Source organism: Aptenodytes patagonicus, chromosome 1 (assembly GCF_965638725.1).
Source record: "Aptenodytes patagonicus chromosome 1, bAptPat1.pri.cur, whole genome shotgun sequence".
Classification (NCBI taxonomy): domain Eukaryota; kingdom Metazoa; phylum Chordata; class Aves; order Sphenisciformes; family Spheniscidae; genus Aptenodytes; species Aptenodytes patagonicus.
Genome location: NC_134949.1, coordinates 85,054,910 through 85,081,048, shown reverse-complemented (window position 1 = coordinate 85,081,048; position 26,139 = coordinate 85,054,910). Strand labels below are relative to the sequence as shown.

Sequence of the window (26,139 nt, the reverse complement as noted above, 5' to 3'; positions counted from 1 at the left end):
CTGTAGACCATCTACAGATAACTTAAGACCAGGAGCAATTTTGTAGAAGATGGCATTACCTGTAAGGTATCATGGCAACTCATAGTATTTAGAGAACAATTACTAGAACTCGTGTAACATAAATAAGCATTTTACCTAAGCACTGTAAGGGAGACCCCCAAAAATTAGGTGAGTCCCTAAGGAACACAGGAATAGTACCAGAACAGACAATCTCAGTCATATTTTCCAGACAGAAACCCCAAAATAATATTAACAACGTGGCTTCAGATCAAAACCTGTTGAAAACCTCCTCAGACTCACAGGAACACTCAAACCTCCTGGAGCCATTTTTCAGCCTGTCAACTACAGATGCCTTTCTCTCCATGGAGTATTTCTAGAATTCCACAAGAGGCAGTTAGCAAGACAAGCCTACTAGCTGTTCATTAGGTAAGGGTTCACAAACTGGAAGAGGCCAGGGGAGAAAAAAAACAAAACCAAAACACACACATTGTACAAGCCAATCTAGTAAACAGCTTTTTACTGAAGTTCTTAGATTATTAAAGACCAATGCACTTAAAGTTTTCTGATATGGGCATCTTTTGTTAGCAGGAAGCAGGCAGGTGCAGATCCAGTAGACAGAAGCACACAGGGCACAAATCTGGCTTAAGAAATGGGATGCAGGGCAGAAACAGAAGAGACAGTTGTCATATCTGTCTGCAGCTCAAGAAAAACAAGCAGAATGAAGATAGTTGAGTTGTTGCCCATGCATGGCAACTGTAGTCATTCAGTCAACAATAGCTCAAAAATATTTCCCACTGAAGGAAAAGTTCTAATCAGTTTAAAGTTGAGCTTGACCAGTTTAGGAAAAGTATTCTCATTGTTGCTGAATACAGTCCCCTTTGTGTTTTAGGCAATAGGCCAGTATGTCCTTTTAGCCCTACATCTAGCCACACCTTTCCCTGTACCCTGCAGCATCCCTGAACCACTTACGGAAGAATGCAACAGTGTACATATTATTGCTACCAAAACAAAAACAACCCAAGAGTGTGTTTTTTGATACGGGACAAGAATGAGCTGCTCAAGTGAATTCTTTTGGGAATTACTTTACAAAGCAGCAACTCCCACCGTCAGCTGAGACAGCTTTGTTCGCTTTCTGCTGACCTATTAGTGTAACTGCCCCATTTCTAAAACCAGCTGGAAGTGCTAGCTCTTCCATAAACGTTATATACCAATACTAAAATCATTACCTTCACTGCAGATTAAGGGTTTAGTTCTTTCACCACCACTTATACTGAGACAACTGACTCAAACTCATAAGACCTGTGCTCTGCATATGACAGAGATGTCAACAAGCTGTATTTCAAACTCCTTCCCCTTCCTTGTAAGTGCAGAGGAAGAAAGGACTACCAGATTTCTTTTCAGCAGAGGGTGTGCTTAAGATTAATCAAGCTCCTCAAGCATCCTCCAAGAAGGCTAACAGAAGATAAATTTGATAGGATTCCACATGCTCTGTTCCAGCTTTAGGGACAGAAACTTCAAAGTTCAGATTTGCAATGAATAACCTGCCAACAGGAGATAGAGGCTGCCACACAGTAGGCTGGGGTTCATTTTATAAAGGCAACCAGGAACAATTTTGAGTAAGTCCTAGAATTCAGAGCAGAAACTATACACCTTTACTACTTACTACTTCAGCTGCAGGTAAACATTGCTGAAATAAGCCCCTAACAAGCCTAAGCTCTAAGCTTAATGAAGACTTTTACTCTGTATATACAGAGTAAAAGAGAGCACTATTCTCCATTACCATTCACCAGCATCCCACAGGCTCCAGCTTCTTTAATTCAAAACACAGATGTTTTGTGTTAACACAGACAGCACTCAACAATTAAGACAGAGCCTTTCCTTTCCCAAGGGGACACCAACGAACAGACAGGTGTAAGAGCCTTCAGAGCTAGTTCAGTATTTTGTCTGGAAGAGTTCTTTCCATATCCTCATACTATCACCACATCATGTGCACATCCAGCATCATCACAGCAATAGCCAAAACTTGTTACACCAGTTACCAGTGCACATACACCAGGCTGTGCACAATTAATACAATCCAGTGAAGTCAAGAAAAAGAAAGACCAGAAGAGATTAACTCCTCCTCACTGCTTGCTGATTCAAACTATGCCTAATCAAGTCAGACTTCTCTGGCTACTGACACTTTTAATGGTGTTAAATTGCAAGACCTTCCTCCCCTCAGACACACTCCACCCCACAAGGCGGTTCAATCCCTATTGCTCACACCACCTCTAACTGACACAGTGCCCTAGGCACTGTGCATGCAGTTCATGCACCTCGCATGAACCAACTGGACAAGGATGCAAGCAAGATGAAGCAGGTGAAGAACTGCCCTTCCCCAAAACACTGCTTGGGTCCCCCGCAAGACAAAGGGTTAATTCAAAGCAAGCCATGCATGCCCTAAAGAGAAAAGCATTTTAATCTGTACTAGGTTTATAAATAGCATCCAATAGCCAGACGTGGAGCGTTAACCCCCCATTCCAATCATGAGATCGGCCTGTTCCCTCCCTGCTGCGGATGCATGCCGGGGAGGCAGGGAGGAGGCTGTATCTATTCAATTAGGTCAGCCTTATTCTGAAGGGATTAGGCATGTAATCCAGCCCCTCCCGGGACGGGCGCGGGGAGGAGGGGCAGAACCAGCACTAACCATGGAGAGGGAGCTGACAGCAGGATGTTTGCTTACGCAGTGGATTTGCCTCCCTCGCCGGGCGGGCCCCATCCGCTGGCCCTGCCGAGCCAAACACTCAGGCAGGAGCTCCAGCCAGAAAGCCCCAGGCTGTGGTAGCGAGCACGTTCATGTACAGAACAGCTCAGGATGGAAGAGCTGAGGAACACCTGATTGCAGCCAACCAGGCCAGAGCTAGAAGCATCTACTCTGCCATACACAGCCCACCAACAGGGTTAATCAGATGCAAGCTTGCACGTGATGTGGTATTTCTGAAACATCAAGCCAGTTTTGCTTAGTGCTCACTACAAGAGGATTTCACCCACAGGAGACGAGAAATAAGTTCCACACACACACACCAGTTTACATTTAGGTGAATAATCTCCACAGGCGAAGGAGACAAAACAGCACAGATAGTACTAGCTTGCTGTGGGCCTTCACTGTTTGGGTCTCTGCAGGCAGCCTTCCCAAGCAGAATAACAACTGATCCAGTTATCTGTCATCAGCACAACAACCATTTTCCAGGATATCTTCTCACAGGTCTCAGGAAGACCTCATTTGTCTTCAAGGTAGCTTTACAGTGCTGCCTATCCAGAATACATTTCTGCTACTAGAACTCTTCCCACCTTCCTCTGGATGCGTTCCCATCAGGCTGCAGGTACAGCATCTGTATCAGTGTGCACACAGCACACAGTCATTAAGGAAGGAAGGTGACCATTAGAAATTGGTACATGCATTGAGAGCTCTTGCTCCCAGTCCACTAACTGAACCGGGAATGTGTACTGCGCGCACTTCCTGACAGCTTCACTCATTACAGGCACTAGACTTGCTCACTCCCAGCTCCATCCGTTTCAGGGATAATGGGTCTATACCCCTTGACCCAGAGAAACAGTTATCACAGGCTATTTAGTCACAAAGCCACAAAAACTAAACTAACTCTCGATGTTGACCAGCATATTTAACGTAACTACACACGCATATATCCTCGTCCTCTGTGACGAACTCTGAATGCAAGTTTCCTGGTTACATTTGACAGAAATACTGCTACTTATGCCACAGAGAAAGCTCATGCTTTTAAGAATCACATGGGCCTGCAGACATTTCATATGGGACAAGCTCCAGGGGCAGTATTTCATTTTCTGGTGAAGTAAAAGTCTCAGATGATGCAAAACCAGATCTAAGCCAACTACTCAGTTTATATCAGCATGGAGACAGCATCCCCTGTCTTCCCATTAGTTGCCTGTGACCCGAGAGTCGCAGTATAAACTTAGAACAGGCTACTGACAGTTCAAGGAAAGTTAACCAATGACAAGCTGCTGGGCAACCTGTCTCTGCTTGGGCACACTTGGCACACAGCCTTCCTCCTCTTCTTCCTAAGAGCAGCTGCCTCATGCAGCAACAGCTGATGGTAACCCAGGCTGGTCAAGAGCCAGACCAGATCACTTTCTCTCCAATACCAGGGAGGGCAGACAGAACAGACCTGCAAACGAAGAGGGTAGGAAGAAACAGAAGACACAAGGAGCATGAGGAAATGGGGGGGTAAGGACAGACAACAAGTAGCAAGGTATTTACAAAACAGAGGAGTCCTCTCCCCAGGGAAGGGACAACCAAATAAAACAAAAACACACCAAAAAACCCAAAAAAGCTTTAGTGTTCACATCAGAGCAGACAAAAGAAAGCAAGAAGGGTTATAATACCTACTCCTTCAGTTATAACTCCAGAGAGAAGGAAAACATACCCTAATATTCCTCCCTGAAAATTTCAACATACATGTCCATTCAAGGTATTTGTGGTAAGTATTCTAAGAAGCCAGGACAAGGTTGGGTGGCTATTTCAGGAAGTTGCATCAGAAACCTATCATAGTGCACATCTCTAAGTACAACTACTGCTGTCTTACCTGATGAACAAACACGTCTTCTTTGGTATCATTTCTGTGAAAAGAAAGTGAGAAGTCATAAGAGTTTAGACTAAGAGACTTAAATAGAAATCCTTGACTTCACAAGTGAAGCCCTCCTTCCCCCAGCCTGTAGTACATCCCCTGGATTCCATACATTCTGTGTAAGTCTATGCTACCAAGACCCTGCTCTGAATTTCCAGGGTCATATGCTTGACAGCAGAAAGGACTCCCCAGCCTTCAAAAGGGTGAGGGGACAGGGGGAGGTTCTCTGTAATCTTCTGGCAAATGTTCAGTATTTTGACACAGGGCAGAGTTAATGACTGGACTGCTTGCCTTTCACTATTCCACCCCCCAAAAAAAACTTCCACAGGGGCTGCAACCTGAGCTGTTACCCCAGAGGTCAAGCAAGACTATCAACAGGACTGGCCACAGCTGTTAAAAGCTCTCCTTTCAGTGAAACTCAAAGCAACCATGCACAAGAGGTGTTAGGAGAGTCCATTGGAGGGGGACCCAGACATGAACATGAGGTTGTCTGGATTAGGCCAGCTAGTTCAGGCTTCCGCATGCAAAACATGAAGACAGGACTGAGACCTTGATTCTGTGTTCCCATACAACAGAAAGAGCCTAGACCCTGCTGTCTGTTCACTCCATTCCTTCTCTGCAGAGGGAACAGGTGGGTCAAAGAGTTTGTGAAGTATAATGCATAATCCAAAACTTGTTGCACTGGACTGACATAATAGTACACTTCAGTTTAGGAAGAAAGCTAACAAGTTATTACACTATATCCAGCTGAAGGCTCTCACATCAACTGCTATGAAAGACTTTAAGAGTACTTCCCAATTCAAGCTTTTCTTCTAAGCTTACATAACACTGGATAGTAGTCTCCAGAGACTGGGATTAATACTGCACCAGAACTGGCTTCAGATCTGTGAAACAGGGCTCTTCTACCCCTTTCTACAGCATCTAACTTACCCAGATCTACCTGCTGTGTAACAGTTCAAGGACTTGCAGGACGAAATAACTTGCCAGGTATGTCTTTTGCAAGACAAGTGTTCACCACCCAGGAGGTTCATTTTTCATAAAGCACACAAAACATTTAAGCCCCTTAACCCCACAGATACTTCAGCCTTAAAAGCCAGAGTTTTCTCCAGTAACTTGGAAGTGTGGGTCTTGTGCACCTAGGGTTGGAGTGTGATCAGTATCACTTACAGCTATTTGGATTATCGATGCCATTCAGAGGTTTGTTTGTGTTCAGAGGAAAGGGGGGGAAAAAAAAAAAAGATACAAAGAGAATTTCTGTGAAGATATTCCAGGCTTGGGTTCAGTTAGATGATATCAGAGAATCTCAATGTGTATTTAGAGTATGTATTTTGAGCAATCAGTTAACACTTGAATTTTTAGCCAAAAGTATTTCCCCTCATCCTCCAACCTTACTTGCACCTTTAAAAAAAGCCAGGCAGTCATGAAAGAACATACAGCTCATTAAAGGTGTAGTACAAGTAAACATGAGAAACTAGTAACAGACCAAATCTGTAATGAGTCGACCCTTTCTGTTTTCTCCCCATATACACAACCTTCAATGGAAGGGAGGGGGACACACACACGGGGGGGGAAGAGTCCCATGAGATGACATCCGAGTTTGTTGAATGCCTGGCCAAATCTGGCTATCAACTGCATGAACTTGTAGTCAGGTCCTCAGGTCTCTGCTGCAATTACTAACGCATAGCATATTATCTGTACCATGAGTCTTAGTACAGTATAAATATGACTGTCATAATTTAAACATACCTGTTGATAAAGCCATATCCATTTCTGACATTGAACCACTTGACTGTGCCAAGAACTTTGGTGGCTGGAAAGAAAAAGTTAAAGTTGTTACTCTAAAACATAATGAAGTACAAGAATGTTACAAAAATACTTTTATACCTGCGTATGAATTCACAACCAGACCTATTCTGCTCCCTTAACACTCAAAGCGTACCTTCATCTCCCACTTCAGTTTATACTAAACACAGTAGCAGGAAGCAGTGCTTTCACTTGCTATTCTTCAGCCAAAAGTTTATCACACAGCATCTGAAAATAGAGCTAGACTTCATTCTAGAACTGGCCATCCATGCCTTCTCTTTTTTATTTCTTATCCCAGAAACGGGCAGTGAAGCTGAAAATCCCACTGCCATTCATCAGTTCTCTTTAGCTTAGTAGCTAGACATGAAACATAGCTGAAGAAAGCTGTTTAGAAGTCCTCTCTTTCACTCAGAGTTTTCCTTCCTTTCTTCCCTGGAAACCAGAACTGGCCAAAGAAGCAGTATCAAGCACCACGCAACACTTTCAAGTGGAGAGGCAGCACATCCTTATTTTGGACAAGCTCGCTCTTGCATTGTCAACATCACTCTAACCAAACGAGACCCCACAAGATGTTGGTTTGGTTTTTTTTTTTTTTTTAATATTCCTACTTCCTAGAGATCTTCTGTGATTTACCAGTTACAAACTGACCAACTTTATGTTCCCAGGCTTCTAGGATCAAGACAAGCTCCTGTCTCAACACCAAAACAGCATCTTACTTAGAAGCCATACTGCCGTGTCTTATAGGATCTGGCAAAACCTGTTCCTCCAACATATAGGTACGTGTGGGAGGAAGTCAATGGCAACGGAGGTAGTTCAACCTCTCCTTCCCTCTCAGCAACTGGGTGGAGACCACAAACTTGTACTTTTCAAACCTGTAGGAAAGGGAGAATTTTAGGCTCTAGACTCACTTAGATGTTACTTATTACATAGCATGACCACAACTATCTAAGCAATCAACATAGTACTTATTTGAAAAGGGTCTAGTCACCTACAGATGACTGCTTGTTAAAAACCTTACACATTTGGGGGGTGGGGAGGGTGGGGGGAAAGAACCCAAACGGCAATTAAAAGGAAAACAGTCTAGAGACAGTCTCCAGTTCAGAAGTCCAAGCCAGCCTGCTAGAGGCAAGAATACACTGCAAATTGTTACCTTCATCTGCTCTACACCTGCATTCTTCCCTAAACATCCACTAGGAGATGACAGAGCTAGACAGACCTTTGGTCTCACGCAGTCTTGCCATTCTTATATACCCCTCTGACAGACAAAAAGAGCAACTTTTTCCTCCTCCCCTGAATACAGCGCTAAAGTAGGAATGTTTGCTGACAGCAGTCCATTGTAGTACTGTTGCTGTTATTGAAAGTAATAACAGGCCATTTCTCATTGCACTTTTAGAAGTGAATGTTTTGGTCATCTTTAATACAATGTTTTAGCAGAAAATGGTCACAGAAGAAACAAAACCATGTTAAGACTGAGACAGTTATTAGAGAAAACGGCTCTACCTAGTACAGCATCCATTCCCAAGACTTCTTGTTTACAGAGATAAAACCCCTAAGTTTCACTGCCTAGCACTGATTCAGTAACAATAACAGTCTTCAGCATCAGCATTTATAGTTGTGCTTTTAGGTTTAGTTTCATGAGGACATCACTAGGTACAGACACTTATTGCTACCACAAAGGCACTGGCTACATACAAGAGCTCACTGCCCTAGGACAAGTCAACAGGGGAAGGGGGGGGATGGGGACACAGAAACAGATGCCAATGGCACATGCAGGTTTTAGCCTGCTTTAAGAAACAAGGCTAATACCACTGATTCCCCCACCATCATCCTTTCCCTCCCCCACAAAATAGCTATTGAATCCATTGGCCTATTTCAATCAGATTAGGAAGAGGGTGAGAAACTAGGAAGCCTGATGAAAACTCTCAGAGGTGTCAGAAAGCTGGTGGAAGGAGAGGTAGTCAAACCTCAACTCTACATGGCCAGCTGGCTGCCAATAAATGGAAGTCCACACACACAGCTTCAGAGCAACACTGCTCCTTTTGCACAAGCTGCCAGAGAACAGAGGTGAGTCTCCGATATATTCCCTAAAACAGCGTACTGGGGAAATACCATTCCCTACCCGCAGTAGCCTTACAGTCTCCCCTAAGCATTACTGGGGGGTGGGGCAGGGAGATCATCAGATGCAATAGCATGACACTGAACATCCACGTGGCCATGGTGAAGCCATTGTTAAGCCTGAGCTATCATAGCAGGGAAACGAGGCAAGGAGGAGGACAAGCCCAGAGAAAACCATAACCAGTTTTACTGACGAATCAGAGAAGGCAGTTGATGTGATGACGCCTATCCCACCAGCAAGTGAAAGCCCCTATATTTCTACAAGAAGCTTGTACTCTGATGCTATCAGAGGAAACAATCATCAGCCACTCCCACTCATGCCAAAATAGCCTTTTCATCAGTTTTAACAAGGAAAGCCAAAGCTTCCTGTGACCAAGAGAGACAAGAAAGTTGACTAATCTTTATCCTTATTCCTCGAAGTCAGACATTTGGATGCCCTGGGCAAGCATCAGACCTTGCTTCTAATGAGATCTTTGTAAGAGGAGACTTAAGTGAACGTAATTACAAGACCATTAACAGGGACATTTGAGGTGGACTTGAACATAAGTCCATTTTCAATTAGCATTATCAACGATCATTTTCCTTACAACTCCTGCTAAAAAGCTTGCCTAGCAATAAGGCCAGCGTGCAAAACCATCACCATGGTGGTTTTCTTTTTCCTGCTAGACCAGGAAAGGCACCTGTGCCTTCACTTTTTGTTTTTTCCCCTCTCCAAGCAATAGCAATAGGCAAACAAGATAAAAACATTACCAAGAATGAAACAAGCCATGTTAAGGCAAGAAGCAGCCAGACGTACCAACAGATATGGATGTGCCTTGACTGATTACTGACAAATCAGACAACAGAACAGGGGAAAAGTCACACAAACCACACCTCCCATTTCTGTTTTGCTAGAATCCTTCCTACCTCAGCTCCAGAGAGATCCTTCACCTGGCTCCTTTATCTGCTGCCACAGTCCTTCCCTTCAGAAGGGAAGATGCTGTCTTTCCTTAGTGAAGTTCGGGACTCTGCACTATTAGTCAGCCTCAGCTTTGCCTTACTAACCTCTTAGAGTTACTCAGTTATAAACAGCAGATCCCCGTTTCCACTGCAGACTGAAGTCTTGTCCTTTTCAACAGGTTGATCCTGTTTAATCACCATAAAAACCCCACACTGGCTATGCACTGAGCTTGAGCACAGAGATGGCAACTTGGCATTTCCCTTGCCTCTTTATTAATAACTGAAAAAAACCAACACACTAATCCTACAGCAGTATTCTTTAGAGATAGGAAAGTTGTGCAAAGACCTTAAGATTAAAAGGGGGGCACACATGGTTTACCAGCAACCCTTTCCAAGGGGAGATTGCCCTGCAGGGCGCGGGGTCGGCGGCAGGTGCCGGGAAGCCCATCAACATGGCTGCGCCTCACTCGCCATCCCCGCCCGGCCCCGGAGAAGCGCCCGGAGCCGCGGACCGCGGCTCCGGGCGCTTCTCCGGGGCCGGGCGGGGCAGCGGACGCCGCCGCCGCTGCGCACAGGTGCTCCCGCCCAACTCCCGAGTTGGCGTCCCGGCCAGGCGCCGCTCGGCTCCCCCCACCCCCCGGCCCGGGGAGGAGGAGGAGGAGGATGGACGGCCGCCTCCCCCGAGCGCAGCCTGACTCACAGCCGCGGGGGGGGGGGAACCGGGCTGGGCCCCGGGCGGCGGCCATGTGCTGCCCCCCCCGCCCCCCCTCCGCTCCCGCCGCAGGTGCCCCGGGAAGTTGGGAGGGGGGCGCGGTACTCACCCAGCACTTTCTTCTCCATCTCGGCCGCGGCGGCTGTGGTGGTGGTGGCGGCGGCGGCAGCAGCAGCAGCAGCGCCGGGGGCCGCCTCACCAACAGCCGCGCCCGGTGTGGCGGCGCTGACGGGGCTCTTGGGCTTGGCGTCCGGGGCGGCGGGCGACGGCGGCGCGGGAGCTCCGGCCGGGGGGGCGGCGGCGGCGGCGGTCGTGGTGGCGGTCGCCGGGCTGGCGGTGCTGGTCTCCGCCGCCTCGCTCATGGTGCCTGGCGGGAGGGAGGGCGGTGGGTGGCGGGCCGGGTGCGCGGCGCTCGGCGGCGGGTGTCCCTCGCGCCCGCGCTGGGTCTTACTGCCCCCAAAATGGCCCCGCCGAAGTTTTAACACAGTCAGCGGGGGCCGGCGCCGGGACTCGCGCCGCCTCATTAGCATTTAAAGGGGCCGCGCCGACACTGAGCGGGCGGCGCGGAGTGGGGAGCGGCTCCGCCGTGTCGGGCTGCGTGGGGCTGCCTGGGCCCGGCCCGGCCCGGCCCGGCCCGGCCCGGCCCGGCATGGCATGGCATGGCATGGCATGGCATGGGAGGCGAGTGAGTGGGTGGGTGAGTGGGTGGATGCGCTCCGGCCGTTTGTGCGTGCGCGTCTGTGCGGGTATATACGTGGCCGCGTGTGTATACAGGAGTGTGTGTACGCGCGTGGGGCGTGCCCGTGCGCCTGCCCGCGGGGGCGGCGTGGAGCTGAGCGCCCCGCGTGTGCACGCACATCCGTGTCTGTGGGTACACACCGGCGTACCCCTACGCACGGGCGCGTATGTATAGTTACATACGTAACGAGCGGACGCAGCGGCGCGTGGGAGCCCGGCGAGGCCGAACTGTTAGTCGGTACCCGCGTGGGTGAGTGTGGCTGCGTGCTGCACACCCACTGCTTTGCACGCCTACACCTGCGTGGGTGACTGCGGCTGGTTCGTGCACAGGGGTGTGCAGCCGGGTGAGCGTGTGCGTGTGCTTTGGAGGGGAGCGTGCATTTTTGGGGTGTGGGTGCACGTGCGTTTTGTGGGAGACATCAGCGTGCCGGTGGGTGGGGGGGTGTGTTGGGGCACAGCCGTGTCGGTGGGCATGGATGTGGATGTGTTGGCGTTGCCACTCCTTTTTGGTTCCTTGTCACCTTTTCCACGTCGGCGCTTTTTCTCCTGTGGTGTCCTCCAGTTTGCACCATGACATCCAGTTTTCACTCCCGCCGCTGCCTCGTTTCCTTGCCACTGCGCTTGCATCTCCCTCGCCTTCCTTCCCACCTCTTCTTTTTTCCGTGTCCTTCCCCCAGGAGGGGGGGAATTTGTACAGCCTCCCTAAGTGTCGGTTGGGTGATGTTTCTACTCTCTTTTGCAGTTTGTGCACTAGCACCCCATCCTTATTCCATACTCTCACCACATCATTTTTCTTAATTGCCTCTGCCTTGTGTCCGTCCTTCCCTACGAGATGGATGCCTGAACTGAAGCTTCATGCACCTGGCCTTCTCGATCTTAAAGTTTTGTTTTGCTTCTCTGTATACCTGAACAGTCAAAGAGCGTCAGATCCTGATTCTTTTTTGCTTTCTACCCCCTCCTGATCTCCACTTCTCGACAATTCCTGGATAGTTCTCACAACAAAAATGAAGGTCTTTGAAGGGTACGTCCCTCGGGTAGCAATGCCAACATCAGCTCCAAAGCAGTCTCGGACGAAGTGTTCACCGGGAAGGCATGCCTTGGGGTATGGTTTAAACTGCACGAGGTCTCGCCTACCGAAACTCCTCAGGAACCTTGAACCTGGGTTTGACGGATGTCAGAGCCAAAAGAAAAAGATGCTACAACACTGTGATGCGGACCTTCCCACAACTGCAAACTAGCTAAGGCTTAGCTACGCAAGAGACTGATGACGAAATAGTGAGCTGTTTTGAAATTCAAAATGCTTTTGGAGGATTCAGAGGTATTTCCACCCACACAGGCATCACTGCTCCCAATTCAATTACTTATACCATTTTCTAAATCCTGGATGGAAATTATTATTACAGTTCTCATCATTGCACCCCACTGTACACATAAGAAACAAAAAAATAATTTTTGTCCCACAGTTTTTAGACCTCCGCTCTATGTTAATTTTATTATTTTAAGAGTATGTCACTTTGTGTCCTTTTACATTTTCAGGGTATGCAAAAATTTCTGTGAGAATGCTCATTTGAATGAATTTTGAGAGGAAGGCTTATTATGCTAAGTCAAATGCGTTATCAAAATTCAGACACAGACATGCACTTGAGACATCAAATTTATTTTCAATGAAGTCAATTAATTTTTCTTCCTGAAGTTAATTTTAGAGTTTTATTGAAAAGCCTATTCAACAAAAAACTACAGTATACAAGCTGTGGAAATGTACTGTGCTTCATTCCGTTCCTTTGTAGAAAATTTTCAATGTTTTCCTCTATTTTTTTCAATTATTTTAATAATGAGAAAATGTAAGAATTATAGTCTCATTTTTCCTTTTCTTGCTGACAACTGGTAATACATTTCCTTTGCTTCAGTATCCAATCTGTTTTCAAAAATTATGTTGGAAGAAATTAATCCACCAGCTTGGGTAATAAAAAAATGTAACTGTTGCATGTGGAGACTAATTTCTGCATCTCTACATTTCCTGAATACTTCCTATCAACTAGTTGTAAGTAACTATTTTATAAAGTTTAGAACAGGACAGAATCACAGAATGGTTGAGGTTGGAAGGGACCTCTGAAGTCATCTGGTCCAAATCCCCTGCTCAAGCAGGGCCACCTAGAGCCGGTTGCCCAGGACCATGTCCAGACGGCTTTTCATGGAGACGCCACAACCTCTCTTTACTGTGAGTCAGCCTCACCGTAAAAAAGTGTTTCCTGATGTTCAGAGAGAACTTTCTGTGTTTCAGTTTGTGCCCACTGCCTCTGGTCCTGTCACTAGGCACCACTGAAAAGAGCCTGGCTCTGTCATCTTTGCACCCTCCCATCAGGTATTTATACACATTTATAAGATCCCCCTGAGCCTTCTCTTCTCAACAGTCCCAGCTCTCTCAGCCTTTCCTCCTAGGAGAGATGCTCCAGTCCCTTCATGAACTTTGTGACCATTCGTTGCACCCTCTCCAGCATGTCCACGTCTCTCTTGTACTGGAGAGCCCAGCACTGGACACAGTACTCCAGGTGTGGCCTCATCAGTGTGGAGGAGTTACCTGCTGGCAACACTCCTCCTAATGCAGCCCAAGATACCGTTAGTCTTCTTTGCAGCAAGGGCACACTGTTAGCTCATGTTCAACTTGGTGTCCATCAGGACCCTCAAGTCCTTTTCTGCAAAGCTGCTTTCCAGATGGGTGGCCCCCAGCACATACTAGTGTCTGAGGTTGTTCTTCCCCAGGTGTAGGACTTCGCACTTCTTCTTACTGAACTTCATGAGGTTCCAGTCATCCCATTTCTCCAGCTTATCGAGGTCCCTCTGGATGGCAGCACAACCCTCTGGTGTATCAGCCACTCCTAATTTTGTATCATCAGCAAACTTGCTGAGGGTACACTGCCCTATCATACAGATCATTAATGAAGATGTTGGGCAGGATTGGACCCAGTATTGACCTCTGAGGTAGAGCACTAATTACTGCCCTCCAACTAGACTTTGTGTCACTGATCACCACCCTCTGGGTCCAGCCGCTCAGCCAGTTTTCAATCCACCTCACTGTCTGCTCATCCAGCCCACACTTCAACAGCTTCTCTGTGAGGATCTTATGGGAAACAGTGTTGAAAGCCTTACTGAAGGTCAGGTAGACAATATCCACTGTTTTGCCCTTGTCTACCAAGCTATAGAAGTTTATCAGGTTGGTCAAACGTGATTTCCCCTTGGTGAATCCATGCAGGCTACTCCCAATCACCTTCTTGTCCTTCATGTATCTGGAAGTGGTTTCCGGGATAAGTTGCTCCATCACTTTCCCACGGATCAACGTGAGGCTGACGGGCCTGTAATTCCCTAGGTCCTTCTTCCTGCCCTTATTGAAGATAGGAGTGACATTTGCTTTCCTCCAAGTCCTCAGGCACTTCTCCCAGTCGCCATGATTGACCAAAGAGTATTGAGAGTTGCCATGCAGTGACATCTGCCAGCTCCCTCAGCACTCGTGGGTGCATCCCATCAGGGCCCATGGACTTATGCATGTGCAGTTTGCCTAATTATTCCCTGACCTGATCCTCTTCCACCATGGATACATCTTCTTGCTCCAGACTTTTCCCTGGTCTCTGGGACCCGGGATTTCTGAAGGCAGGTCTTGCGAGTAAAGACCAAGGCAAAGGTGGATTCAGTACCTCAGCCTTTTCCATGTCCCGTGTCACCAGGTCCCCTATCTCATTCAGCAGTGGGCCCACATTTTACCTAATCTTCTTTTTGTCACCCATGTACTTGTAGAAGCCCTCCTTGTTGCCTTTGACACCCCTCACCAGATTCAATTCCTTTCGAGCTTTGGTTTTCCTAACCTCATCCCTGCATGCTTGGACGGTGTCTTTGTATTTCTCTCAAGTTACGCATCCTTGCTTCCACACTGTGTATGCTTCCTTTTTAAGTTTGAGTGGGCTTTCCTTTTTGTGGGCCAGGAGCCCCTAGTTCATCCACACATTTTTGCCTGACTTCCTGCTCGTCAGGATGGACAGCTCTTGAGCTTGGAGGAGGTGATTGCTGAATTATCAACCAGCTTTCTTGGGCCCATCTTCCCTCAAGAGCCTTATGTCACGGGACTCTTCTGGGCAAATCTTTGAAGAGGCCAAAGTCTGGTCTCTCTCCAGGGTTGTGAGCTTGCATTTTGCCCCACTCCCTCCTCTCAGGATCTCCACCATCTCATGGTCACTGCAGCAAAGGCTGCCTTCAACCTTCACATCCCCAGTGAGCCTTTCCTTGTCCGTGAGTATGCAGTCCAGCAGAGCATCTGTCCTCATTGGCTCCTCTATCACTTGTGTCAGGAAGTTGTCATCGCTGCTCTCCAGGACTAAAGTCCTCCATGAGGACAGGGCCTGGCAACGTGAGGCTGCTCCTATCTGTCTGTACAGGGCCTAATCCGCTTGTTCTTCCTGGTCGGGTAGCCTATAGCAGACACCCATTACAATGTCACCCATACTGGTCTGCTCTTTAATCCTTGTGTTGCTCGCATTCTTGTGTGGGCTTATCATCCATCCCCAGGCAGAGCTCCAGGCACTCCAGCTGCTCTCGCATAAAGGGCAACTCCTGGTCTTCCCGGCCTGTCCTTCCTAAAGAGCCTGTATCCGTCCGTTGCAACACACCAGTCATGGGAACCATCCCAACACACCTCCATGATCCCTGTGAGACTGTAGCCCTGCAACTGCACGCACATCTCTAGCTCATCATGTTTATTCCCCATGCTGTGTGCATTGGCGTACAGGCACTTCAGAGAGGCATCCTGGCATGCTCATCTCCCCAAAAAGGGTCTGGGTTTTTATTCCATAATGTTGCCTTGTCAGCACTTCTTTGCTTACATGCAAATGAAGCCTTGATTTGTTGATTTTGTGTCCCCTTCTGTTCACATCTCCCCAGCCCCTTTGCTCGTCAGCCCTGTGCATCACTCCCTCACAGGGCTACTGGTGACTCTCCCTCCTACATCATGCCTAGTTTAAAGCCCTTCTTAACAGGTCAGCCATCTTGCTGGCAAGGATGCCTTCGTCCTGCTTAGTGAGGTGTATCCCATCTCTCCCAAGCAGATGTTGATCCTCAAACAAGGTCCTGTGGTCATAGAAACCAAAACCCTGTCGCTGACATCAGCTCCTCAACCAGTTGTTGACACATAGTCTTCTCCTCCTCCTCCTCACACCCTTTTCCCTCACCAGCAGGGTTGAGGAGAACACCACCTGGACCCCCATACCCCAGCTATCACCCCCAGAATGAACAGTTTGCAGAAGATGCATTTTTTTTTCAAGTGCCTTAGTCGTTTCTAAAAATTATTTTCACACCTCTCTTTCTTAATGAATAGGTCCATAGCACATCAACAACATCCTTCTGACATTGCAGGCGGTGGAAATATCAATCTAACACACTGTTTAAGTTGCTCATAACTTGCCCAAACTGTGATAGCTTGGACTGAAATTTGTAGTTCTTGTTCGAAAAGTTCAGCAAAAGATACTCAGTCCTGACAATGAGATGAGAGAAAATGTGCTTTGTTTTCCATCATTTGAATTTGTTTTAAGACTTGCCTTTATAAGTTACAGTGGCTCTGTGCTTTTGAATGGAACGTTAAAATTTAGCTGTGATAGAGGTATGTGTTTTACAGTTCCTATTTGGGGGGAGAACAAAAAGCACCCCTCAAAACTACTAGCAATCAAATTTCACCAAGTAATGAACTTCTGAAAAAATACCATTAGCACATGCTCAGTAGAGAAATGATCTGGAGGTGCCATCTGGAGGTGTGCCGAGCATGCTCCAGCCCTTGCCTGCTGTTTGAACCCTGTGTCTGTCTGTCATTCCTGCACAAGCACCACGGGACAGTCCAGCCGGGGATGGCCGAGCAGGTCACCCTTGCAATTGCGGTTCTTCTGGGTCACTGTGGCACCAGTCACCGGTGTTTGGAGAGACAAGACTATCCCATCGGTGCTCTTCTGTGTGCCTCCTGCTGCCAAAGTTGTAACGAAGGCAGGAAGCAGAGGATGGCTGGAGAGCATGGGCTTCGCCGAATGCAAGACCAGGGACTGAAACATCCAGGGATGAAATACTGGGGACAGAAGCCAAGATAAAACAGTGGCCGAGAGAGAGCAGAAAGGCCTGGCGATGGGTGTTTCATATCCCTCTGATTCGTACTCCATGTGCTTTGCCTGCTGCTGCTCTGGCTCCCCAAGTGGAAGGCATCCAAGCTGAAGCCCTGGAGAGCCAGACCCGCTTCTCGCTCGGGTTAGTCCGAGTGGCTCTGTGGGACAAAAGCGCTGTTCCCCAGCCTGGGGTTTATTGCTGTTTTACTTTTGGAAGGGAACTGAAACCCATTCGACAAAAGACAGTAAAGCTGCAAAGTTAAGCAAGCAAAAGTTAAGAAATACGAGGAATGAGGTTACCTCTAAACTTGAAGTTCAGCCCCCTTAAGTGTAGGGATAATTATACATTTCTTAATTATATGATCACATATTCCTCTTCCCACAGGATCCTGCCTTTTTTCAGCAAAGGAGCTGTTTTTCAATAGTCCCTTTCATCCTCCTCACTTGATGTGCAGCTCAAGCTATTATTTAATGTGTATTATATAACCCTTAGAGTAGATGCAGAATTATTCATTGCCTTCTTTCTTTGGGATCCTGTAGGGCTTTTAGTGTTACGTACCCATGGATCACAAGCATTGATGAATGTATTTTATCCAGCACCATATGCAAACAGCTGGGATTATCATCTCCATTCCGGGGATGGGGAACAGAGGCAAAACGAGATTAATATTACTGTTTTCAAGTATCTGCTGATTCTGGGTAGCTGCCTTGAACATACATGCATTTCTTTTCCAGGGAACTTACTGTTTTTACAAGTTGGGTGGGACTTGAGACACTTGTGTGAGGCTGGGACATGTGGCATAGGAGCATGGGAGCTATTTTATGGAGCTAATTTATGCCCCTGGCTTCAGGGGAGGTTGCTCCTGCAGATCCCGAGTGAGAGGAGATGTCTCGCTGCGGTGCCAGGGCGGCAGCCTGGCCTCCTTGGAGGGGTTGGGTTTGAACCCCACCTCTTACCTCACTGTTTCCCACCTGTGAGCGTAGGTCGTTGCTCATCGTGTCCTGTGAATTTCTCTCCTTTGGTGACTAATCCCTCCCATGCTCTGTGTGGGCATCCTAGGCACCCAGCTCCATCTTCTGAATCCACCAGGAACCTGCATGACGTTGTGCAGCTCCTAAAGATCAAATACTTAATGATTTTTATAACAAGTATCACCTTTATTTGCGGGGCTGTCTTTTACAATCCTAGCCTCTGGAGTCCTGTGATAACCTGAAAATCTGTGCTTTCATTTCTTTGTGCAGAACCTGCTTACTCCATGCTGGCTGCGGACGAGGTCTTGAAATGTACTGTTTAAGGCTTAAATACCGAAAGACAGATCAGAAGAGCTAAAATTCGTCATTGTTCTAAAAATTTCATGATTTTAAACCAACCCCAGCAAATTTTGAGTGCTTGGAATTGGCAAGAGTATGCCATAAGAGTTCTAGATTAGATAGGTACAGTGTATTTGATGATTTATGGATACAAATAACATTTTCTACTTACAAAGTAGCTCTTTAGGGGCCTCGGGCTTTACTGAGAAATCTGAGGGGAAAACAGGAGTTCTGAAGATTTTATAGAGTGGATGATGTGCAAGGTGGCTGCATTCACCTGTCTGTAACAGGACACACTGATCCAATAGGCTAGTTCAAAGAGCAAATTGAGCTAACAGGTTTTGTAATTAGAAAATGTGTTCACCAAAGCGGAAGCATTTCGCAGATACTAGTCAATTTCTGTAATTGTATTTTCTGGAAAAAATTGAGATAACACCTTTCAATAAAGTGGAAAGGTTCTGTTTCAGCAATTGCAGAAACTAACATTTCAATATAGCATTTCCAAATGATTTCGTGTACTGAAATTATTTTATGTAATACAAAAGTAATGTTGAAATGTGGGGGTTTTTACAGTAAACTATTTTTCTGGGGATATATTTTATAAAATACAGAAATCTATAAATATTCCTTTCGCTCCTGATTTTAGAAGGACATTTAAAGCTGCAGAATTTCCTTTAAAATGGAAAACTCTGGTCTTCCCAGGTCTAGCTGGGCAAGTAAGAGACTTATTGGGCCTTAACCCTGAATTTAAACCATAAATTCTTCAAATCATAAATGGTCCTTCAATGTGCTCTTATACACACCCTGGTGTAATTGGGACCTTATCTTCACTGCACCCTGTGCCTGTGTTGACATTGTCACAAAATTGATGATAAATGATCTACCTAGAACAGGCAGGTCACTGAAACTCTCTACTTACCTTCCTTACTGAAAAATTAAAGTTATAACATTTATTTACAAAAGCAAGTTTAAAAAGTCAGAAAATCATAAGCTAAAAAAGGTAGCACTTGATCCACCGAGTCAGTGGAAAAATTGGCTTGGAATTAAACCCTAAGTGTAGGGTTGGATCTAAAATGTAGAGGATTGATTGATCTCAATTACTTTTACATTGTAGTTTATATTGTCAACAGCTACTTCTCAAGTAACATTTTTAATATTGGATTGAAGGCAGTTTTACAAAATCCAGCAAGTTGTTTGGGGTTTTTTTTGGAAGGCTTTTATTAAGAAAAAACAACTTACACTGACTTTAATGGGAAGTATTGATAGTCTTGTAAATCCTTTAATCTAGAAGGAATCAAACCGGTTTATAGACTAAATATCTGCAGGGTACAGCAGTCAAATGCAAAATGCTGCTCCACCAACCTGTGTCCAGAAACTTTAGAGTACTGACGTAAGAGGGAAGTAAAGAATATCTTTCCCATTAAAGCTGTGGAAGGTTATCTTGGAAAATATAAAAAAGTTACTGTGGTAGGAAAGTAACAAAGGTTCTGGAAGTCATTGTTCCTTGATCTTCATGTTGTCCTGCAAGCACCTCCCAGCCCACTCTGAGAAACATGATGTTGAACCTGGGAAAAAAATTTTCCAGTGGACAATTTATGAGAGAATGCTGTGAATTGAGATCACATTCATTAATAATTTTAGGCAAAATGAAATTAACAAAATACTTCAAAATTGTCAAAGAATCCATTTGATTATGTTAAATGAGTATGTAGGTAGTCGGTACACCTGCTTCAGCACAGTATATACACTGCTTCAGCATGGCAAATGAAGAACAATCCATCCCCAAATAACCTGTAGCTTGGCACTATCCTGGGAAGTGTTGGATCGAATTCACTTAGGACTGCTGTGTTCTACCACACAGAGGATGTGTTTCCAATCTGGTTGAAGTACCCGAGAATCATTGTTTATAAGCAATTTTGGATCATTCCAGATGGAAGGACTTAAAAGGACTGTCAATGATTTCCATCAGGATTTGTGTGTTGTAAAATGCTGAAAAACTTACGAGCAAAATAATTTTTATTATCTGGCTATCTGTGAGATATAAAGAACCTGATTCCAGGCCAGAGTTGAGACATGAACTTGAGAAAAAGTGGCTGCTGCTGAAGAATGAGAATTTCTTTGCTAAGAGATGAAGGACCTGACCAGCGGTCAGTGAAGGAAAACTTTCTGTTGCTGGATTGACATCTACAAAGTTTTGATAAGATCCCGACTGTGTCAAAAACTGAGTAGCTGACTAGGCTTAAATATATTACTGTTCTACCATGCAAATACAACTTTTAATGAAGAAACTGAGAACACAGTTTAGCATGTGCTTGCTAGAGCTGTTCTTGGTCTCGCTCGGTGTCTGGGGAGCCTCTGCCGACTCACTGCCCTGGCTCAGTGTCCTGCTGCACGTTGTCCTGCAGAAGTGGGGTCAGACCTCTCCATTCCTGTTCTCTGGATGCTCGCTTGTATAGCTGATCCAGCCAAGGCTTCTTGCGGTGTCTTGTGGGTTAAGGTGACATAAGGCAAATGCACAATAGGCTGTGTTATTCTAATGGAGTATAAAGTATATCTGCAAGGACGTTATCAAGATAAGGAATTAGCTCACGAGAGCACTGAATTTTGTAGTGACGGTCACACCGGCTTGCTTCCGGATCTTTGTTTATTTACCATTTTGAAAAGACTGGATGACAGCCAGCTGTCGGCTCTGTGAGAAGGCAAAGGAACAAGATGTCTACATTGGCAAAGGACTTTGCAAGTTGTAATTTGTGTTATAGTGACAAACAAGTATAGAACACAGTACCTAAATTTCAACTCAGAAAACCATTCCTCAGCCACATACACACACCACAAACCACACATTCACAAATTCGACTGCACATATAACACAGAGACCACACACAGGGAGAACTATACCCAGCACATCCTTTCTTAGGTCACAGGCGAACGTGCATTTGCCTGCACTACAAAACAAAAACTCAGATTGGCAGAACCCCTCATTACCCCCTGCTCGGTCAGGGAAGACAAGGGTGAACTGAGAGTAGCCACCAGAGATCTATGGGGAGCCTTGATCGTGCTAAGGTGGGGAGCTGCAGATCAAACCCCAGGCAGAGGCTCGGCGTGAGCAGCTCAGCTCAGTACAGCAGGGAGAAGCGTCAAGGTGAGAAAGTAACGGAGAGCTGCAGAACACGCTGCGCTCCCTAGGGGACATGAGAACAATCTTCTTGTGTCCTCCAGCATATCTCTTGGAAATGGTCTTTCCCTTGCATTTCATGGTTATTTCTGAAGTCATGAGCATCGACTGCCTTTGTAATCTTTTCTAAAATGATAGTCTTCATATCACTATGGAAAATACAGTGGCAGCAAGGATCGGGGGGTATGAGTGGAAAAGTGTAACAGGAATTTAAACTGACCTCTGACATCAAGTAATGTCCCAGTTTCGGCTGGGATAGAGTTAATTTTCTTCCTGGTAGCTGGTATAGTGCCGTGTTTTGGATTTAGGAATTGGAATTTTGGATTTGGAATAATGTTGATAACACACCGATGTTTTAGTTGTTGCTGTGTAGTGCTTACACTAGTCAAGGACTTTTCAGCTTCCCATGCCCTGCCAGTGAGAAGCTGGGAGGGGGCACAGCCAGGACAGCTGACCCAAACTGGCCAAAGGGATATTCCATACCACAGGACGTCATGCTCAGTATATAAACTGGGGGGAGTTGGCCGGGGGGTGGTGACCGCTGCTCGGGGACTGGCTGGGCATCGGTCGGTGGTGAGCAATTGCATTGTGCATCACTTATTTTGTATATTATTTGTATATTTTTCCCCCCTTCCTTTTCTGTCCTATTAAACTGTCTTTATCTCAACCCACGAATTTTACTTTTTTTTTCCGATTCTCTCCCCCATCCCACTGTGGGGGTGGGTAGGCGGGAGTGAGTGAACAGCTGCGTGGTGTTTAGCTGCCTGCCAGGTTAAACCACAAGTAAATAACACACTTCTCCACCCAGGAGTATCCTCTACCCATGCACTTTGTAGAAAGTGCATTATATGTAAGTGCTATACCAAGATGAAGAATGCTGTGACATCTGCGTACGGCACTGGATTCTCCTTTTGCCTCTCATGGTGACCGAAGACCGCAGAGTTAATAAATTCCTTCTCCACTCCCGAGTATGCCATCAGCTTTTTTTCTTTCTCATCCTCAGGGAGTTCCGTGGAGGAAGTATATGTCAAAGCAGTCTTGGACACTGTGATTCAATGCTTAAGTCTGGGGCCTGCTCTTCTGAAACAAGCTTTCTCCTTTTTCTCTGAGCCTGGTCCCAATAACTAATGTAGCATATGACTGCACATGCCTACAGGGAAAATGGGTTGGGAGATACGTTGAACATAGTCAACTCAAGGGTTTATGGCAAGTCATTAAAGATTTTTTAAAGGTTAAAAGTGGCAAGCGAAGAGGGGAATTGTCTGAGCCAGTGCAAAAGGTTTATAATTAGGAAAGAAAGTACTGGAATAAAGAAAAATTATCCGGGACTGCGGAGCAGGTATCTGCAGGCAGGTGGCAGAAGAAGACATGCTGATAGCTAAGTGGTTCAATACTTTATTCATAAAAGCAAGTGGCAAAAATCCCATTTAATTTAAACCTAAGTTGCATTAAAGCAAACCAGAGCTCCAAAGAATAGATTGTAGAGAGGAATCCTGCTCTGCCAAGTGAGAAGAGAAGTGTCTAAGGTGTGATCTAATACAGTGCCTTTTCACTAGGCATTTATGGTACCCTGTGAAATGCGTATGCTCCAGGAATGCCTCCTGCCTAAGTTGCAGCATGAGCTAAATGCTATTGGACTCCCAACAGCTCCCAGCTGACTGACAGCCCAAGATAGCAAGGCTGCTTTTCTGGGAGGTTGTGTTGCACCAATGTGGAAGAGGCTGGATTTGGAGCCTGCTCTCCTGTTCTGTTCTGACACCAGGAATGCTGGTGCATTCAGGTGGGCTTACCTGATGGTTGCATGTTAGAGGAGAGAAGAAGAAATCCATCAAGGGCCAACCATAATAAAAATCCATCCAATCTTGCTTCCCTTTGTCAACAGCAAAAATCAAAGCATTGACCTTTTCTGAATGATTTCTGCCTGACTTAATGCCTATCTGATCATTTACAAGACACTAATTAGAGAGTTACATTACCTGCAGCCAGTTTCCTGAAGTGATGACCAGCCAATACCTGAATGATCTTGTTGCCTGACAGCACATATAAAGAGAGGCACACCACAGGATGCTGTTGTCCAAGGAGATGGTTGCTTTCCTTCACCTGAGAGCTTCGAGGTGCTTCTTGGAGCCATTTTGCTATCCCTGGCTGCAGGTTAAGCCACAAAACTGTAATGCTCTGGGACTGACTCTCAGGATGCATTTTGGCCCCTTTTATAAAGCCCTGTTTTAAATTAAACTTCGGGAGCATTGTGGGGTTTTTCAAACAAAAGCCTTGCCTCAGAACAAAAAAACAAAATTCTTTGTTTTCAAAATGCTGAAATGCAATACTTGGCTTTTCTGGATTGCCATATCCTTTCTTTAGCCATGACTTCTCCCCAAATACAGCCCGAGCTTGCCATTTCACAAGTGCTGCGTTTCTCAGTTAATCCATTCCAAAAGCCCTCTCTGCGGGTCCCTTGTTGGTGCGCTGCTGTTCCATGCGATATGAAGTGCTGTGTGTTGCACGAGGGACCCTGCTGACAGAAGCAATTCAGCCCTCCTGCCCCAGCCTCTGATGGTTTGTGATTATAAAATTTTGGGGGTGGATCCCAGCCATCCCCATGAACATGAGGGACATTCCCCTTCACTCCACTCCACTGCTACAAGAAGATGCGAGGTGGTGACGGAATTTACCTTCCTCTGAAAACATCACATATTCAGCATTGTCTGAGGTAACAAAAAACGAGCCAGTTCCTATTAAAGCAAATCCCATTCCCCTGCTCTACACAGCTAGCCCTTTTCCTTACTCCTTCCCAGGAATTTCTGAACTCACGCAGGAATCCTGCGAGGAGAGTCGTCACATGCAGAAAGGCTGCTATGCTGCCTGCACCTCCTCTTCCCTTTTAAGCCAAAAAAGCCTTTCTTTTTTTTTCCACCAGTAACTCAATATGATATATCTGTGCTGAAAAGCTAACAGGGAATCAAAGAGGTTTAAAACGGAAAGAAAGAGAAGCCTTCCAAGGCCAGCAGAAACAATGGTTTTATCAAAACTTGTGGCTCCTAAATAAATGGAGTAAAACAGAAACGGGTTTATTCCAGGTCCAACGATGAGTCTATTCAGCCATAGCCAGTAGATGGCAGTAAAAGATGGGGAATAACAAAGATTAAACCTGTAATTGGGAAACAGCAGGCGAGTTCGCATTTTGATGCAGGGACTTCACTAACCTGGGGCCATAGTCTGTTTGCAGTTAGATTAGGAAGGCATGGTTTCTTGGAGAGCCATTTTTTTCTTATGCTTCAGGCCTTTCTCCTTAGGTTCTTTGGACGCGCAGGAAAGCCCAACATATCTGTACAATAAATTCCTGTTTACAGGATTTAACCCCACAAATAAGTTTCCTAAAGAAGTCTTGCAAGCACAATGCCTGATTCATAAGTAGGATCATGCACAAGCTGCTGAAAGTCAGCTCCCCCTCACCGAAGGCCCAGTAACTGGTGGGTATGATCCAGCAACTGAATAACAGCCCATGGAGAAAGGGAAGACTACAGCCAGCTGACATACAGATGCCGAAGCAACCCAGAGCCCGTTTGTCCACAGTAATGTCCAGTCAGTGTTTGGATTAGCAAATTGAATGTGGCAAAGAAAAACCATCCTGGGACCTTGAGCGAGTGTAGTGGTCAAAGCTCGGGCTGTGCACTTTAATACAAAGCAAAACCTTGTGCAGCAGAATACTGCGTAGTCCTGCTGCCTTAGTGTGAGCTGAATGAAACGCTTGGCGTTGTGGTCTGCATTAGTTGTGAGACTACTCTGCAACAACTGAGCGCTTCCCACCTGGGCAGTAAGGGACATGACTCACCTGTGATGCTGAGAGGGATGAAACATGGGAGCCTAAATCTGGAGGGAGTCCTGGGACCTTGACTTTGCATGCATTGTCATCACATTATATCTTTAGGAAATGTATTAAGCTCCATCCCAAAACTAGTTGGTTCTCCTCCTCTTCCCCTCCATAAATGCCCTCTGATTATCACCTGCAGTATCCCACAGGCTGCACTCTGCTCCAGCTATGACATATACCATAATTCTATAAACCGCAATGAACATAAACACAATTATTATTATATAATATATAAAGTATAGAATTAATATAATTAGTGCCATTAAAATACATTTAAAAGTCTAAATAAAAATAATAAAATGCCCAGTTCGCATTGGAAGCAGGTTGACATTTTTCACAGAAAATGGCTTCTGGCAAGTGAAAAGTTAATTCAATGTTCTTCAAAACCTAAAACTTTTTCAACACGTAAAACTTTTCAAAGAAACTTTTTCAATGAAAATAGAAGCAGTAATTCCATTGAAAAGTTTTCTCAGGGGAAAGCCGCTTAATCACAAGCTATATGTAACACCTAGAGGAAATAGCATCCTTAGCTGAGTCACCAGCAAGCACAAAGACTCCTGGATTTTATATTCTGGGCCTGTCCCTGCTGAGAGTGAGAGATCCCTCATGTCACGGCCCTAGGAGGGTTTAAATTAAACCAACCTCACACACATTGTGTGAGGCTGAACTTAGTTTAATGGTTTCTGCCTGATACCCTAGAGGGA

General features: G+C 45.9%; 1 protein-coding gene across 1 annotated transcript in view; it reads right to left on the bottom strand.

The window, feature by feature from the left end:
- The window catches only part of YBX3 (Y-box binding protein 3), a 28,907-nt gene extending 18,318 nt beyond the window's left edge, over positions 1-10,589 (bottom strand). The window contains exons 1-3 of the mRNA XM_076345515.1: positions 10,322-10,589; positions 6,390-6,453; positions 4,602-4,635 (exon numbers count right to left, since the gene is read on the bottom strand). Coding sequence (XP_076201630.1) covers positions 4,602-4,635; positions 6,390-6,453; positions 10,322-10,574 — 351 coding nt within the window. The 5' untranslated portion in view covers positions 10,575-10,589. The remainder of the gene's footprint in view (positions 1-4,601; positions 4,636-6,389; positions 6,454-10,321) is intronic.
- Between the last annotated feature and the right edge of the window lie 15,550 nt (positions 10,590-26,139).